This window comes from Scyliorhinus torazame, chromosome 8, assembly GCF_047496885.1.
Source record: "Scyliorhinus torazame isolate Kashiwa2021f chromosome 8, sScyTor2.1, whole genome shotgun sequence".
Lineage (NCBI taxonomy): Eukaryota > Metazoa > Chordata > Chondrichthyes > Carcharhiniformes > Scyliorhinidae > Scyliorhinus > Scyliorhinus torazame.
The window spans coordinates 142,090,116-142,108,454 of NC_092714.1; the positions used below are offsets into that span (position 1 = coordinate 142,090,116).

Genomic DNA, 18,339 nt, shown 5'->3' on the forward strand with positions numbered 1-18,339 from the left:
AGTCCCAGCAGAGGCTTATGATCAGTCACGATAGTGAAGTGGCGGCCATACACGTACTGTGCAAGCGTTTCACCGCAAAGACCACTGCCAGGCCCTCCTTCTTGATCTGCGCGTACTTCTTTTCCACTGCAGTCAATGTGCGGGAGACGAAAGCTATCGGCCGCTCGGCCCCGTTCTCCATCTTGTGGGACAGGACGGCCCCAATATCATACGGGGATGCATCACATGTGATGAGCAAAGGCTTTCCAGGATCATAGTGGGTTAGTAACCCAGACGATGACAATTGTTGTTTTACCCGCTGGAAAGCGATTTCTTGCGGCTGACCCCCCCTTCATACAGGCCCCGGTGTGTATTAATCGTTACATATGGCCGGGAGGCAGGGTCCAGCTCCAACTGTCGGTAGGCGTGACTCATATCTAATTTTGTGAACGAGAGTCCGCCTGCAAGCTTCGCGTAGAGATCCTCGATACGAGGCATTGGATATCGGTCGAGCCGGGAAGCCGTATTCACTGTAAGTTTATAGTCGCCGCACAAGCGAACTGTGGCATCTGGCTTCATTACAGGTACAAGTGGTGCTGCCCAGTCAGCGAAACGGAAGGGCCTGATAATACCAAAGGACTCCAAACGAGTGAGCTCCCCTTCTACCTTCTCGAGCAAGGCGTAAGGCACCGGGCGCGCCCAGAAATAGCGCGGCGTGGCTCCTGGTTCGAATTGGACACAGGCTTTTATTTTCCCCAAACCGGGCTGGAATACATCTGGGTACCGTCCTAGCACCTCAGCCAACCCTCCAGAAACTGTTTGGAGGATGTGCTGCCACTGCAACCGCAAATGGCGCAACCAGTCCCGGCCCAACAGGCTGGGCCCGTGGCCGCGCACCACGATAAATGGGAAACGCTCCTCCTGGCGTCCATAAACAACAGGGATCATCGTAGTTCCTGCAATGTCCACTGGTTCCCCCGTGTAGGTGGCCAACCTGGCCTGTGTGTCGGTTAATGTAAGGGTCTGTATACCCTGCTTGATGCGGTCGAATGTCCTCTGGGCGATCACGGAGACCGCAGCACCAGTGTCCAACTCCATCTCAAGCGGTTGACCATTGACCCGTACTGTCATCTTAATGGGGGCCACACGGGGAGCTGCCACACATTGCAGCTGCAGGCAGTCATCCTCTGTCTCCACATCCTCGGGAGTAGTCGCCGCAGGTTCATCCAAATGGAAGGTACGGCCCTTGGGCTGGCCCCAGTTTCTGTCGGAACAACGGCGCCCACAAGTCTGACGCGGACATGGCTCCTCATCCATTGGTCCTGCAGAATGCTCCCTTCGGGGAGGAATATCCGACGGCCACTAGCGTCGATCCGGACGTCGCCTCGCCCAAGGTACCGTAGGGGTGCGGGGGGACGCTTTTGGATGGAAGGGGTTGCGCCGCAAGGCATGCACCTCCATTCCATGTATCTCCTGCACTCCCCGTTCTGCATTCTCTCGGGACAATACTATTTGAATGGCCTGCTGAAAAGTCAATGTTGGTTCTGATAACAACTTTCTCTGGGTGGCCGCATTGTTAATACCGCAAACAAAACGGTCGCGTAATATTTCTGACAAGGTCTCGCCACAGTCACAGCCTGGATAGAAAATCGGCAAGGGATTCTCCTGGGGTCCTCTCAGTGGTATTAAACCGGTAACACTGGACTATCGTGGATGGGGTTGGGTTAAAATGTTGCCCCATTAAGTTCACAAGTTCATCAAATGTTTTGGCGTCCAGCGCAGCTGGGTACGTAAGGCTCCTAATAACCCCAAACGTATGCGGGCCACAGGTGGTGAGAAAAATGACCACCTGGCGCTCGTTTTTGATGATGTTGTTTGCCCGAAAATAGTACGCATCCGTTGTGCGTACTGGTTCCAGCTTTCCAGCGCATCGTCAAAAACATCCAAACGTCCGTCCAGAGGCATACAGAAAACAACTTCCAACCTGTATCCAACAAAAGTCCAGGGAGGTGGCTTCAGCAGCGTAGACAGCTATTCACTTTCACCCTCATCGCCAGTTTTGTGAGGGCCACGAAGAATCCAGCACGAGTTGAAGGATAGAAAGAAATAACATTTATTTACAATAACATATATATGCAGCTGCAGCAGCAGCAGCAACTCCTTGCTGCTCACTCTCCTCTAGCCAGTTCCAAACTGGCCAGCTTCATTTATGCAGGAAATCTGCTAATGATTTCTCCGCCCCCCTCATTGGGGATCTCGTACTCCCAAAGGATTGTGGGATTGCCATTAGTCCTCAGCCAGTGGTAAGCAGGCTGGTTATAACACAATCTAAAAAAAGTAGCCTCAAAAATGATGAGCAGATACATGCTTTGTGTAATATGTTCAATTACAATGTGTAAAAGTTCATGGTTGGATGCAACCCTGAAATGAAAGTTGAAGAGTGAATGTGAGGGGTGAGAGATTTGTGTAGCACAGTCACAACAAAGTCATGCTCTGAGTAGGCTTCTCAAAACCTAGGTAAAACATAATGGGCGAGATTCTCCGACCCCCCGCCGGGTCGGAGAATCGCCGGGGGCTGGCGTGAATCCCGCCCCTGCCAGTTGACGAAGTCTCCCGCACCGGATATTCGGCGGGGGCGGGAATCGCGCTGCGCCGGTTGGCGGGCCCCCCCACTCGATTCTCCAGCCCGGATGGGCCGAAGTCCCGCCGCTAAAATGCCTGTCCCACCGGCGTAAATTAAACCACCTACCTTACCGGCGGGACAAGGCGGCGCGGGCGGGCTCCGAGGTCCTGGGGGGGGCGCGGGGCGATCTGGCCCCGGGGGGTGCCCCCACGGTGGCCTGGCCCGCGATCGGGGCCCACCGATCCGTGGGCGGGCCTGTGCCGTGGGGGCACTCTTTCCCTTCCGCCTCCGCCACGGTCTCCACCATGGCGGAGGCGGAAGAGACTCCCTCCACTGCGCATGCGTGGGAATGCCGTCAGCGGCCGCTGACGCTCCCGCGCATGCGCCGCCCGGAGATGTCATTTCCGCACCAGCTGGCGGGGCACCAAAGGCCTTTTCCGCCAGCTGGCGGGGCGGAAATTCGTCCGGCGCCGACTTAGCCCCTCAATGTTGGGGCTCGGCCCCCAAAGATGCGGAGCATTCCGCACCTTTGGGGCGGCGCGATGCCCGTCTGATTTGCGCCGTTTTGGGCGCCAGTCGGCGGACATCGCGCCGTTTCCGGAGAATTTCGCCCAATATGTTTCAGTCTCCATGGCTTTAAAAAGAAGCAGCTATGATGCTATTTTCCATGTCTGGCAATCGCCAATCACTTTCTGCTGTCATGAGAGCATCCCTGTGGTTGGAATCTGCGTCAGGAATAGTTTGCTTTTCCGAACCGAAGTTATAGATGGAGCACTGCACTGTAGGCGCCATCTTTCTGATGAGAGGTAAAACTGATTCCCTGTCTGCTCTATCAGGCAGATGTAAAAGATCATAGGGCACCATTTCAAAGCTGAGCTGGAGTGTTCTCCCTGGGGTCCTGGCCAAATATTCACTCTCAACCAATATTGTTCAAATCGATTGCACATCTCCATTATCACATTGCTGTTTGTGGGATTTTTCTGGACACAAATTATGTAATGCTGTAATTCGCACATTGTGCCAGCGACTGCACTTCAAAAGTACTTCATTGGCTGGAAAGCGCTTAGGGCATCCCGAGGGCACGAAAGATGTTACATAAATGAAAGTCTTTTCCTTTTTTCATCTTGAATTGAAATTTTAATTCCTGCAATCCTGATATTGAATTACTGATGTGGTTCATGAGGATATCTTCTGACACATTTGGTAGTGTCCCGGCCTATGAACCAGAAGCCCCGCGTTTGAGTCCCAACCCTGGGACTTGATGACCAAGAAAAGTGCGTTCAGAACGTGACCAAACAAGTTAAGTACAGTATCAAACTGCAAATCCTTCCAACACACGCCAATGGCAGGGGTTCAGTCAGGTAATGGAAAGAAAGTTGAGGCTTATAAACATACGTATTAGGAGCAGAGTAGGCCATTCTGCACCTCAAGCTGCCTCCACCATTTGATAAGATCATGGCTGTACTGATTGTTGCCTCCACATTCCTGTCTACTCCTTATACTCTTGACCCTCTTGTCAGTCAAAAATCTATCCAACTTAGCCTTAAAGATTTTCAATGACCCAGCTTCCACTATCTGGAGAAGAGAATTATCCAGACTAATGACCTTCTGAGAGAAATAAATTCTCCTCATTTCCAACTTAAATGTGAGACCATTTATTTTAAATATGTGTCCCCATAGTTCTAGAGTCTCTCACAAGGAGAAACATCCTCTCAGCATCCACCAATCTCCATCGCTCCAGACTACAACATGTAAAAGTCATGTTGTCACAGAAACTTGGATTCACAAAGTGAACTGTAACACACCAGCACGTGTGGTCCATGATGGAGGACAATTGGATCAGATTGCTACAGTATAAGACTCTGGTGGGAAGGTTCCATTCAGTCTCTGTCAGTATTCATCCCATCTCCAGCAGCCTAGAGGTGGTATTTCTATCATTTTTAACAGACTAGCAAAAGCTTAGTTGGTGAGGTGTAATCTTCTAAACCTGACAGATGACTCCACTGTTCGGACATGAGTATTGCAAGAAGGACACAACATCCAAAGCTCAAATCAAACACTAATGACTTTGCATTATTAACATCCATTACATTATAGTCATTAGCAATATATTCCTTCATCACAAGTACATTACAAAAAAATCAAGCATCACCGAAGCAAGGATGTACTTTTTTATTCATTCATGCGATGCGGGGATCGCTGACTAGACCAACTTTTATTGCCCAACCCTAATTGCCCTTGAGAAAGAGGTAGTGAGCTGCCTTCTTGACCTGCTGCAGTTTCTGTGGTGTAGGCATACCTATAGTGCTGTTAGGGAGCGAGTTCCAAAAGTTTGACCTAGTGACAGGGAAGGAATGACAATATGTTTCCAAGTCAGGACGGTGTGAAGATTTGGAGGGGAACTTCCAGGTGATGGAGTTCCCATGCATCTGCTCCCCTTGCCCTTCTAGATGGTCATGGATTTGGAAGATGTTGCTGCAGTAACCTTGGTGAGTTCCTGCAGTGCATCTTGCAGATGGTATACACGGCTGCCACTATGCAAAGGTCTCTGATCTCATCTGACACTGTGATTAGTTTACCGTTCCTGTTCTTCACCTGCGCTATTTCCCTTGTGGCTTAACTGATAAGCCAGCAGGCGGCTGGCCTTGTCTCTGTATTCATAGAAGGTCTCCCGTGTCTGGCGGAGTTGGTCCACTGCTTTCCTCTTTTTCCTCTCCACCAGTATCGTGGACTATCACTAATTCACCACTAGTATGGAGTTGATCAGGTGTTGCCCAACCGCCTTCTCCTTCCTGTCCCTGAGTGCCTTGTCACTCCATGTACCCAAACAGGTGTGGCAACTAGGGGATTTTCACAGTAACTTTGTTGCAGTGTTAATGTGAGCCTACTTGTGACACTAATAAAGATTATTATTATTTCCCACCTTATCACCGCCTTCAGTGCCTCCCAGAATGTGGACTGTGAGACCTTCCTGCTCTGGTTGCAGGATAGGTACCCGTTGATGGTTTATGGCATTTTCTCACAGGACGCCTTTTCGGTGAGGAGGTCTCCAGCCTCCATGGGAGGGTGCAGGGCCCGGCCCATTTCCAACCTCACATCCACCTTGTGTCGGAAATTATGATTGCGGAGTATTCCTGCCCTACCACACCTGGACTCACCCATTTGCCCACGACGTGAAATCGATGCGGGAGTATACTTTGTGGACTTGAGAGAAGAAGAACTCTTCTCCTTTGGGTGGTTGAACCCCCACGGGTCCACCTCCCCATCTGCTCCATAAAGGCATTCAGTTACCTTGCCATAACTAATAGTTGCCCTGTTTTGGGTCTGGATTTGTCCAAACGTGGGTTCTGTTCACAGTCAAAGTCTTCCCCCATGACAGGTTGCTGGGAAATTAGGTCTGGAATTTCTGCAATGGTCTTTTTGACGAAGTTAGCATCATCGCAACTGGGGGCATATACATTCACAGCACCACCGGTGCCCCTTCCAGGACACCGCAGACCATACCGACACCCCCAGGTTCGTCACCACGTTCCTCCTTTTAAAGGCTGTCCTTTTGCTAAACAGTGTGGCCACCCACTTCGCCCTCATCCCATAGCACGCTTGGTAGGTCTGTCCTATCCAGCTTTTTCTGGCCCTCAGTCGGTCCTTCTCCCTCAGGTGTGTTTCTTGGAGGAAGATTGTGTCGGCCCTCAGGCTTTTCAGATGGGGGTAGACTCTAGGCGGGATTCTCCAACCCCCCCGCCGGGTCAGAGAATCCTCAAGGGGCAGCACGAATCCCGCCCCGATGCCGGCTGCTGTATTCTCCGGGCGGGAGTGGGGTTCACGCCACGCCGGTCGGGGGCCGTTGGCAGCGGACCCCCCCAGCAACTCTCCGGGCCCCGATGGGCCAAGCAACCGTCCATTTTTGGCCAGTCCCACCGGCCTGGGTCACGCATGGTCCCACACAGCGGGACTCGACCAGAGGGAGGTCCTGCACGGTAGCCTGGCCCGCAATCGGGGCCCACCGATCTGTGGGCAGGCCTGTGCCGTCGGGGCACTCCTTCCTTCCGCGCCAACCCTGTAGGGCACCGGCATGGCCCGGCCCGGAGAAGAGAACCCCCCCGTGCATGCACCAAAGTACGCCGGCCGGTCTGCGCATGCGCGAGATCACGCCAAGCCTTTGGCGTGGGGTCTTAGTCCCCAGAAGGGAGAATCCCAGCCTTTGGGTCTTTTCACTGGGCTGTTAAGTCCACTGGCGTTCCAGGTGACTATTCTGGTGGGGGGGTTTCTGTTCCCCACCCCCTCCTGCGGGGTCAGCCATGCCCACTGCATGGATGTGCCACTGCTTTTCTCTTTGTTTGTGGGCCACCCAGGTGGCCGCCGCTGTCTTCTTCATTCTGGCCGCCTCCAGGTGTGACCTGTTGTAACCAGCATTCTACCATCCCCCCTTCCCTCTTCCCACCGAGTCTCCGATTCCTCCCCTGAGCCCATCTGCCCTTGCCGTCCCCCCTACCCCATACTGCTGTTGCCTTTGCCCCTTTGCCCTTCTCCCCCTTCCCCCGGTTTGTCGTTTTCCCCCCCACCTTTCTGCCAGGCATTCCCTCCCTATCGGGAGTTGTACCACAACATTCCCCTCTTACTTCTGAGCACTAGCATATTTGCCAGTGTTGTGGCTCCCCCCTGGGAGTAGCCCCCCCCCCCTCACTTTTCATCGCAGTGTACCTCTACCTTCTCCCCCCTGCCCCGTTTGAGCAAGTTTTCAGCCTGGAGATCAAAGACACATTGTTCATAATCTGTATAGATTCTCTATTGTTGGCTTCCCAGGCCGTTTTTCTGGATGAACTCATCAGCATCCTCCAGTATGTTAAAATAATGTTCCTTATTGTTGTAGACTAACAAGAGTCTAGCCGGGTACAGCAGTCCAAACTTCACCTTGTTCTTCAATGTAGCCGCCTTGGCCCCATTGTACTCAGCCCGCCGGTTAGATTGGCCCGAATGTCCTGGTAGATTCGGATTGTATGTCCCTCCCAACTATAGGGCCGTGTGCTTCTTGCCCAGTTCAGAATTCGCTTCTTGCTCTGATATTTGTGGAACTTGGTGATAATCACCTTTGGGGGTTCTCCTCCTTTGGGCCATTGGCGGAGTGACCTGTGGGCCTTTGGGGCTTGGGGAAGTTCCCCCCACCCGACCAGCATTCCGAGCATCTGGGTTGCTTACTTCGTCGGGTTTCTGCCCTCTGTGCCCTGAAATAGTCTGACAATCCTTAAGTTCTGGCAGCGAGAACTCTTCTCCTGATATTCCACCTTCCTCTTGAGTGCTTTCTGAGTGGTCACCAACCTTGTCACTTCTGCCTCGAGTGAGGCAATCCGATCGCTCTGGTCTGTGGCCACTTTGTCCAGCTCCAGCACTGTGCCTCCTGGATCCCCAGTCTTTGCTCTGTTCGTTCCAGCGCCTCTTTGAAGGGGGCCAGCGTGATTTCTATGGCCGACCTCATGGCCGCCATGAGGTCCTCCTTGATGGAGTCGCTGTGTATTTGGTGCTCCTGTGTAAGGATCTCCATCGACTGACTTCTCAGCATTCGTGCTGGCGATCCCTCTTGGTCTGCCATATTCTGCTCCGCTTCACTCCGCGTGTCTGCGGTCTGGATCTTTTTCTCCTGACTCTTGCTGATTTTAATGTTTTCTGGCTCTGTGGCTGATTTGAGGGTATTTCCTCGGGTGGTTGTTAGATTAGCGTAAGAGTAGGTTTTTTTGTTGTTTTGGCGTTAAAAGGTTGTTTTCGGGCTAAAAGGACCTAATTCGAAGTTCCCAAGGGAGAGCTGCCTTTCATGCAACTGTTCAGCACATCGCCAACACCGTAAGTCATGCTCGCCATTTTTGGCCGAGATCCGGAACTCGTCATTGGGAGCGGGCCGGATGAATTGCAAACTGGTTTGCGCACGGCACGATCCTCAATTTTGGCCTTTCCCGCTATTTGCCCTGAGCGCTCAGATTCGCGCCGGGCGCAATGCGGTGGTTATATCACATCCTTGAAGTGATTTTAAAAAGAACCAAATGTGATCTGAGAAAAAATTTTGTACACAGTAAGTGGTTCAGGTCTGGAAGTCTGATGGAGGCAGGTTAAATCGAGGTATTCAAGAGGGCAATAGATGATCATCTGAATAAAAACAATGTGCAGGGGTACAGGCAGGAGACTAGCTCTCAGTCATGATGCTGATTTGGGGAGCCAATGCAGGTACGATGGGCCGAATGGCCTCATCCTGCACTGTAACGATTCTGTGATAGCTTAGAGGACAGGAGAGATTAAATGACAAAGATGTCATGGAGCAAAAAGTAAAGTGTGTGTAGTGGTAAAGGAACAAGCATTGGTCCAATGTAAATGTTAATAGCAGAATAAAGATCAATGTTGTCTGAAAACAAAATCTGATAACAAGATACAGACGGGCACTAGGGGGGACAAAGTACAAAACTGAGGACAGAGTTCATGGTCTGAAGTTGTTGAACATTGAACTCAATGTTGAGTCCCGAAGGCTATAAAGTACCTAACCGGAAGATGAGGCGCTGTTCCTTTAGCTTGCATTTAATTCACTGGAACTTTGCAGCAGGCCGAGGACAGTATTGTGAGCATGAGAGCAAGGTAGTGAATTGGAATAGTAAGCAACCATACGTTTGTGGTCAGCCTACCTTGAAGAAGTTTTGTTTTCCAGCCATATCCTGAGTTTATTATATGATGTGACTCTAGGCAATTGTTAGAAAATTCCATTGGTCGTATCTGGGACAGTTTCTCAGTTGCTTCCTGCCAGAACCTTTCAAACTATGCAAGTAATATGAATGTACCCCTGGATATCAATGAGAAAGTTTCTTAATATCTAATGATGTTTACTGCAGTTCCCTGTGACATTTGAACAGAGAGCAAATATGTGGTGAATGCTCTGTCATTCTAATTCTTAGTATCGAAAGCATTGATAACTCAGTCTTGGTCATTGCTCTTGAGGTACTAATCTCCCATCTGAGTCAGAAAGTTATGAGTTAAAGTACTATTCAAAGACATCAGCAGAAATTCTAAACTGACATTTCATGATCCCATGGTACTACTCCAAAGAACAGTAAGAAGTCTTACAACACCAGGTTAAAGTCCAACAGGTTTGTTTCAAATCACTAGCTTTTGGAGCACTGGTATCGTCTTGCATCTTTTGACTTTGTCTATATATATGTTTCTGGAACCTACCTCTTCATTCACCTGAGGAAGGAGCAGTGCTCCGAAAGCTAGTGATTTGAAACAAACCTGTTGGACTTTAACCTGGTGTTGCAAGACTTCTTACTGTGCTCACCCCAGTCCAACGCCGGCATCTCCACATCATGACTCCAAAGAAGAGCAGGGGAACTCCCTGCACACTCACCACCCCCCCCCCCCCCCTCCCCCTCCACTCCCCTTCCTCATCTTCTCATTCCCTCAAAGTCCTGACCAATATTTATCCCTCAATCAACATCATGAAAACAGATTATCTGATCATTATCACACTGCTGTTTGTGGGAGATTGCTGTGTGCAAATCGGCTTATTTCTAACATTACAACAATGACTGCACTTCAAAGGCAACTAATTGACTTTGAAGTGCATTGAGACAAGTGCTGTGTAAAAGGAAGGATTTCTTTTGTACTTTTGAAAATGGTTCCAATATACACATTTGGTTTAGAATCTGTTAACCTGAGTTTACCATTTTGTTGCTGAGCATTCTTAACTTATTCCTTTTCTCATCAAATTATCTCCAAGGTATTTCAATGCCAATCCCTGTTTTTGGACTCCAAGATGCTTCCAAGGTTTTTAAGGATGACAGTTGTTTTCTCACAGATGAACATTTTGTCCTGGTGGGTTCCTTTGTGGCGTTCTTCATTCCCCTCACAATAATGGTGGCCAGCTACTTCTTGACAATCCGAGTACTACAACAGGAAGCCACTTTGTGCTTGGACGTCTTTAAACCCAAGCCCAAATGGACGAACTTTCGGATGTTTCTTCAGAAAGGGCCTCTGTCGGCCAACTCATCAGACAAAGCAGCAATGTTAAAAACGTATGACATTAAAGGTACACCTCCTCAGATATCGTCTTGGTGTCCTTTAAATAAAGAACTGGGAACTTCAGGAAGACGGTCAATGCAATCAATTAGTAATGAGCAGAAGGCTTCCAAGGTTCTTGGGATTGTGTTTTTTCTTTTTGTTGTGATGTGGTGTCCATTTTTTGTGACCAACGTAATGTCTGTAATCTGCACAAAGGTGTGTGATAAAGAGTTCATTGAAGAACTCCTCAGCATCTTTGTCTGGGTTGGGTATCTTTCTTCTGGTATTAACCCACTTGTATACACACTTTTCAACAAAACCTATCGATCGGCCTTTTCAAGGTACATTCATTGTCAATACAAGAACGAAAATAAGCCTGCTCAGCAAATTCTAGTCAGCACGGTACCCACTCTGGCATCCAGCAAGGACAAACTGCAGCTGTCCAGTACGGAGAGCCTGAGGACCAGAGTACATTCTGTCGAATCACTTGGAGAAACCCATCAGGAGACATCAAGGACTGAAAAAGTTTATATCACTGAAAAGGTCAGCTACGTTTGAGTGCAGACCCTTTACAAAACAGTGCAAGTCTTATTTGAGATAGTTAATAAAACAGAGGGTAACATGACACTTGCATCTTTCAGGTGTTGTTCTATTGGAATATTAGCTATCCATCAGATCCCAGGCATGATGTGTTCACTGCCTTTAAGGTTACACACAGCAGAGCACAGGAAACTTGGCACAGTTGGATTTTCCAGTTCAGATTATGGGAAAGAATTAAAAGTAAATACATTTGACTGGATTGGTTATTGTATTGCAGCCCATTGCAATTGTTTTAATTTATTTTCAAATAACCATGCACTGTCAGAATGTTTAGTAAATCACATTGGATTATAAAGGGTATATGGCACAGAAAGAGGCCATTCAGCCCAGTCAGTACATGCCGGTATTTATGCTTCTTTCAAGTTTCCTCTCGTCATTCCTCATCTAAATTTATCATTGTGACCCTCTATTCTCTTCTCCCTCATGTGTATGTCTCACTTCCCCATAAAGGCCCATTTTCTATACTGTTTGTTTCAACCACTCCATGTGGTAGTATGTTCCACATTCTCAATACTCTTCAGCTAAAGAAGTTTCTTATGAATTCCCGATTAGATTTCTTGGTGACTATTTCATCTTCCCCACAACCCTGAGTAATAGGTGCAGCAATAGGTCATTTGGCTCCTTGAGCCTTCTCTGCCGTTCAGTAAGATCGTGACTGATCTGATTGGGGCCTTAACTCCACTCTCCTGCCTGCCTTGACCCATAACCCTTGACTCCTTTCCACGCCAAAAAATCTGTCTTACCTCACAATAGCATACATTCTCTCTGCATCCTGACCATCAAAACTTTTCCGAATTTTAAGCACCTCGAGTGCACGGCACCTCTCAGCCTTCTTTTCCCCTAAGTTAATCTTTCAAAATTGTCATTAACGATTCCATTCACAAATTCTGTTTATTATTTCCTTTCGTTTCTAAACTGTCTTTTCTTCATAACATCATCACCGTCAACTCCTTCCTGGCTCTTAGGGATGCACTTGATTGGTTACTTGTAAATAGCAACTCCCAGATTTAACTGAGATAGTAAATTTCATTTGTTTTCCTTTTGATAGGAACCTGCACAAAGTGACACAACGGTCAACTTTAGACACAAAAACAGTACAAAAGTAGATTATTTATATTTGCAGATGTTTCATGGTAAGCCATCTGTGCAGTTCTGGTTTACATGATATGTTCGACATGTGAATAGTTTAAGATGTTGTGAATATAGAGACTTTTCTTCATATGAACTGTAAAATCCATTTTCAAGTACATTATAAAAAAATAGTAAAATGAGTTGTGATAGTGTTTGTTTATCTTATAACTATCGCTCAGAAAGGTATTTGAGGAGAACAGCACCTCTGGATGTACTACATGTGTGCAAAAATTCTAACTCTACTGTAGCCTTGCTTGACTCTCTTGTTAAAAACATAATGCTTTGATCTTAGAGACTTAAAGTCAGGATTAAAATTCATCACTTGTTAATTTTTAAATTGTGTAGATAATGGGAAATTGGAACACGCTAAAGGTTGAACCTAGTAAAACTTTCTTGATTGAGTTGCATTCAAATTATTAAAATATGATCTTATGTTTCAGGGGTCCGCTGTATATATAAGCATTTTCAAATGTTTTATTCTGTTGTACATATAGGTGAAACTAAGAGATCAAAATGATTTATAATGTTTGTTCACTCTGGGCTCCTTTCCCAGGTTTGAGTGCATCTTCTGCCAACTCCCCATTTGCTTCTGCAGTTTAAACAGGGGGAACCTATCTGCCCTGACAGCAACATATAGCAGAATAAAGTCATATATTTTGATATACATTTATTTCATGCTGCATTAATGCATCGGCTTCTACATTGCTCAGGAACAGCAAAGGCTGCTGGGATACAATGGCACTGCCACCCTGAATAAATGCAGCCAAATTGGTCTAACATGGAAATGGTGTTAACTCCATTCCCCTGGGGTGCACTGAAACTCTGCTAAGATTTTCCCTTTAGCCTTAAGTTCTTTTCCCCGTTTTAAACATCTTCACACTGAATCTTCAGTAATGCCCAATATAGAGCAGTAAGGAGATGTATATAGTACAATCTAAATGGCCAATCTGCAGATTACTTCCCAAAATTCCCTCTCTCTGACTGAAGGCCCAAGCTAATCCCCAGATAGCAAGACCAGAATTATATGATTTCCACTCCAGTATCTTGGGCCAGCCGCATATGGCACAGTCCCTTTAAACATATAGGAAACACCTATTATTAAATCGAGTGATTTTAAAGCTTAATACCATATAAAACCGATTCAAATTCACAAATTTAAAACAGTTTCAAGCAGAATCAGAGGTTCCTGGCGCACAGCCTCGCAATCTTACAAGAGGCATCCAATCAATAGGATTCCTTTGCATTTGCCGTTCAATTAGGTATGGAGGGGTTCCCAAGGCCCAAGAGGAACACTGCAGAGTACAACAGGCCCACCAGAAATGGTTGCCACTCCTGAGGCTGGGATGGAGCATGAGGGTACCTCAAAATAGAGGCATTCTTGGAGGCACACTGACATTTAAAAATTATAAGGCTCATAGCTTATAAATCTTTATTAGTGTCACAAGTAGGCTTACATTGCAATGAAGTTACTGTGAAAATCCCTGTGTCGCCACACTCCAGCCTGTTCAAGTACACTGAGGGAAAATTCAGAATGTCCAAATCACCTAAAAGCATGTCTTTCGGGACCTGTGGTCGGAATCAGTGCAGAGGGGAAAGCACACAACAGGAGAGGTTATAACAGAGGCCACAGCCTTTACATTCTTGTGGCTCATTTATTGGGTGAGTGAGGAGAGGTATCAATAGCCCTCTGTATCCCACTGTGAGACTGCCTCCATGTTGCTGGCAAACCTGAGCCTGCATCCAGGAGGTATGAAGGCATTCGGGAACCAATGCAACAGTCAACTTTCGGAATTTCCCCACTCCCACACCTCTAAAGCCTGTGGTGATGACATGATTCTGGCCAATTATTCCATTGTTTCTGTAAGATTCAATTGTTCCCTGTTTGATGCTTTGATGCTGAAAATTACCTGTCTTGATTTTTGTGCAACTAATATGTAATGTGCTGAGATTTCACATCGCCTCTGTGCAGAGAAGACACAACTTTGTTCTCAATAGTGTACAAAGTCATGATTTAAGTTTTGTTGCTTCAGATGTGTATTTTGAATCTTCCATATATTGTGCCAATAAAAACATTTCAAGAAACCAATGTCTGGCATTTTAGGATGAATAAAGGTGATTACAATTTAATTTTGGAAATATTGCAATATACACCTTCTTTCAATTGTCAATGTGGTCAGTTATTTCACACATAGGGAGATGGTTCTTGATTCTTATTAGAGAAGCTAATGGAACAATACAGAAACTGTAAGTAATTTAAATGGCAATTTGCTTCCATGTAAAGAATTAAAGTCCAGGCTTTAAGGTAACTGAAGCTAATGTAAATGATCTATATAGGGTCGAGGTGACAAGAGGACTTTCTGGCGCATAGCATCAACACTGAGATATTGACTGTTAATTTAAGGGTCACACTGCATCTTCCAGATAATCAAATATGTCTATGTATCACCTTTTCAGAAGGTCTCCACAATACGACAAAAGGACACAACCTGTGACGTTAACTCTGTTTCTCTCTCGGCTGATGCTGCCTGACCTGGTGAAGATATAAGACCATAAGACATAGGAGCGGAAGTAAGGCCATTCGGCCCATCGAGTCCACTCTACCATTCAATCGTGGCTGATTTCAACTCCATTTACCCGCTCTCTCTCCATAGCCCTTAATTCCTCGAGAAATCAAGAATTTATCAACTTCTGTCTTAAAGAAACTCAACGTCCCGGCCTCCACCGCCCTCTGTGGCAATGAATTCCACAGACCCACCACTCTCTGGCTGAAGACATTTCTCCTCATCTCTGTTCTAAAGTAACTCCCTTTTATTCTAAGGCTGTACCCCCGGGTCCTAGTCTCCCCTGCTAATGGAAACAACTTCCCTACGTCCACCCTATCTAAGCCATTCATTATCTTGTAAGTTTCTATTAGATCTCCCCTCAACCTCCTAAACTCCAATGAATATAATCCCAGGATCCTCAGACGTTCATCGTATGTTAGGCCTACCATTCCTGGCATCATATAGAGCAAGGTGTGGGGGAAGGGGCTGCACGAGGTGTTAATCACCGTGCGCCGGGGCGGGGTGAGAGGGTCGGTGAACGTCAATTGGCTGAGTAGACTGTCAATCACGAGGGTCAATGTCGATAGCAGCCAATCAGGCGCCCAGACCATCACGATTGACAGGCTCTCAGCCAATGATTCCCCTTCCTCTGAACAACAATCGTTGGGCGCTTGGCAGGTGCCGGATTGCCTCGTGCCGGGCCCCGTGCATGGTTCAGTTTGGTGATGGTTCGGGGCTCTTTTGTGCACTTTTCAGACCTGGCTGCAGTGAAATGTAAGCCCAGTGCCTTTTTGTTTACCCGCACATCCTGACCAGACTCTCCTCTGAGTGCTCCCACAGTCAATGGTGCATGTGGCCCGGCACTTCGCTTAACAACCTCGCCACAATGATGGTGTGGCCCAGACTTCTGTGTGGGAGTGTGAGAGAGGGAGGGAGGTGAGAGTGGGAGAGAGATGAGAGTGAGAAAGTGAGATGAAAGGAGACAGAGAGTAAGATGAGAGGAGACAGAGAAATTCAGAGGAGTGAGACGAGGGAGGGAGAGAGATGAGAGTGAACGAGGTGACAGTGAGAGATGGGAGTGAGATATGAGAGAGAGATGAGAGAGGAATGAGGGAGAGATGAGAGTAAGACTTGAGAGTGTGAGAGAGATGAGTGTGAGGGAGATGAGAGGAGAGAGTATGAGGTGTGAGTTGAGTGAGGGAGATGTGTGCGATGAGAGATGAGTGGGATGAGAGTGCGAGAGATGAGTGCGAGAGAGATAAGTGAGGGAGATGAGAGGTAGATGAAAGAGAGATGAGTGTGAGAGTGCAAGAGAGATGGGAGTATGAGAGGGAGGTGAGAGATGAGAGGGAGAAAGATGAGAGGGAGATAAGCGTGAGAGAATTGAGTGAGCATGAGAGAAGTGTGAGATAAGAGAGGTAAGATGAGGGAGATGCGAGTGAGGGAGCAAGAAGCGAGTGGAGAAGAGGAGATGGGGGGGAGTATGAGAGGACAGGGAGATGAATGTGAGATTGAGGTGAGAGATGAGAGTGCGAGAGAGGTGAGAGTGTTAGAGATGAGAGGGAGATGTGAAAGCAAGATAGGTGAGAGATGAGAGTGAGAGATGAGAATGTGAGAGAGGGAGGTGAGTGTGAGTGAGTTGAGAGAGATGAGAGTGAAGATAAGTGAGTGAGAGAGATGAGAGTGAGAGATGAGAGTGTGAAAGATGAGAGTGAGAAAGAGATGAGAGAGAGATGAGAGTGAGAGGGATATGAGACAGGGAGATGAGTGTAAGAGTTGAGAGTGTGAGAGAGTTGAGAGTGAGAGATGAGTGAGTGAGAGATGAGTGAGTGTGAGAGATAAGTGAGTGTGAGATGAGGGAATGAGAGAGATGTGTGAGAGAGATGAATGTGAGGGAGATGAGTGTGAGGGAGATGAGTGTGAGAGTTGAGTAAGAGTTGAGAATGTGAGAGTGAGATGAGTTGAGGTGAGGGTAGATGAGTGAGAGGGAGATGAGTGAGTGTTCGGGATGAGGGAGTGAGATGAGAGTCAGATGAGTGAGTGAGAGATGAGTGAATGTGATGAGTGTGAGAGATATGAGAGTGTGAGAGAGGTGAGAGTGAAAGATGAGGGAGATGCGAGTGTGAGAGAGATGCGAGAGAGCAGGAAGCGACTGGAAAGGAGAGAGAAAGGGTGAGGAGAGTGGGAGGGAGAGACGAGTATGAGAGGGAGAGAGGAGAGAGAGAGGAATGTGAGAGAAGAGTGAGGGGGGGATAAAGGAGAGTGTGGGAGAGAGAAGAGTGTGATGGAGAAGAAAATGAGAGGAGAGGGAGAGTGGGAGAGAGAAGAGCGAAATAGGGCGAGAGAGGAGAGCGGGAGAGGGCAAGAGAGGAGAGCAAAAGAGCGAGGGAGCAGAGGAGGAGAGGGCGAGAGAGGAGGGCGGGAGAGAGCGAGATGAGAGTGTGAGAGACCCAGGCTGACAGCAAACCCGCTTCTTTTTCCATTTTTGTACAAATTACACCAAGGCCAGTCTGTGTCACCGGGGCGAGGACAAGGTTAGTGGTAGTTAAATCCTAATCTTGATCTTGGTCCTCCACCCTCCTTCCCTTCCCTGTGACCGGGACTTGGAGTCTAGTCTGTCTCTCTTTTGCTCAGCTTGTTCAGTGAGTGTTTTATTATTTAGCTCTTCTGCTCGGCACTTTTTATTGGTCATTGTTATGAGTAAATCTCTTTATTATTAAAATATTGTTTTGGCAATTTATTTCAGCATGTAGTTTATTCTCTCTTCCTATCTTCACTTCATTTGTTGAACTTCACATTTAGTTATGCTTTCTTCCTACCTTAACTTTACTTGTTGAAATCCACATTTAATGTAGCAAAGCAGTTCTCAGGCAGCTGTTGCTGTGTTTCTTGCTGAAGGGGAATAAGAGGCTCACAGGAAGTTTGATTGCTTTTGGAGGGATGGGGAAAGGGATTATTTGTGTTATATTTTCCCCAGTAGAAACGGGAAGTGTTGGAAATGTTCAGCATGTCTATTTGGCAGCATCTGTGTTGAGAAACTGTGTTGAGGTCAGTGACCCTTCATCAGAACTCATGTAGATGGTGGACCTGAAGGTTGATGGTGCCTGACCTGCTGAGTATTTCAGCATTTTCTGTTTCAGATTAGGATTTCCAGCATCTGTGGTACTTGACTCTCCTATTCGATGCCCCATGCTGGGCATTTGTAACTGTGAATAGTTTCCCTATTTAAAATAAGAAAATATTTATCACTCAATGCAAAGTGTTATTTTTCTGTTAACAAGCCCACTTACAAGGATAGAAATAGTACATTATTACAGGTGAATTGGTTGATACTAATTCATTGGAAGGTTTTGCTATTTTTAAGTTTGGCAGTCAAACAAAGAGTTTAGATTTAGATTTATTATCACGTGTACCGAGGTACAGTGAAAAGTA

General features: G+C 47.2%; 1 protein-coding gene across 1 annotated transcript in view; it reads left to right on the forward strand.

Annotated features, from left to right (window-relative positions):
- LOC140428153 (5-hydroxytryptamine receptor 2A-like) overlaps positions 1-14,450 on the forward strand; it is a 219,012-nt gene extending 204,562 nt beyond the window's left edge. The window contains exon 3 of the mRNA XM_072514274.1: positions 10,353-14,450. Within this exon, the coding sequence (XP_072370375.1) occupies positions 10,353-11,191 (839 nt within the window). The 3' untranslated portion in view covers positions 11,192-14,450. The remainder of the gene's footprint in view (positions 1-10,352) is intronic.
- Positions 14,451-18,339: the final 3,889 nt, after the last annotated feature.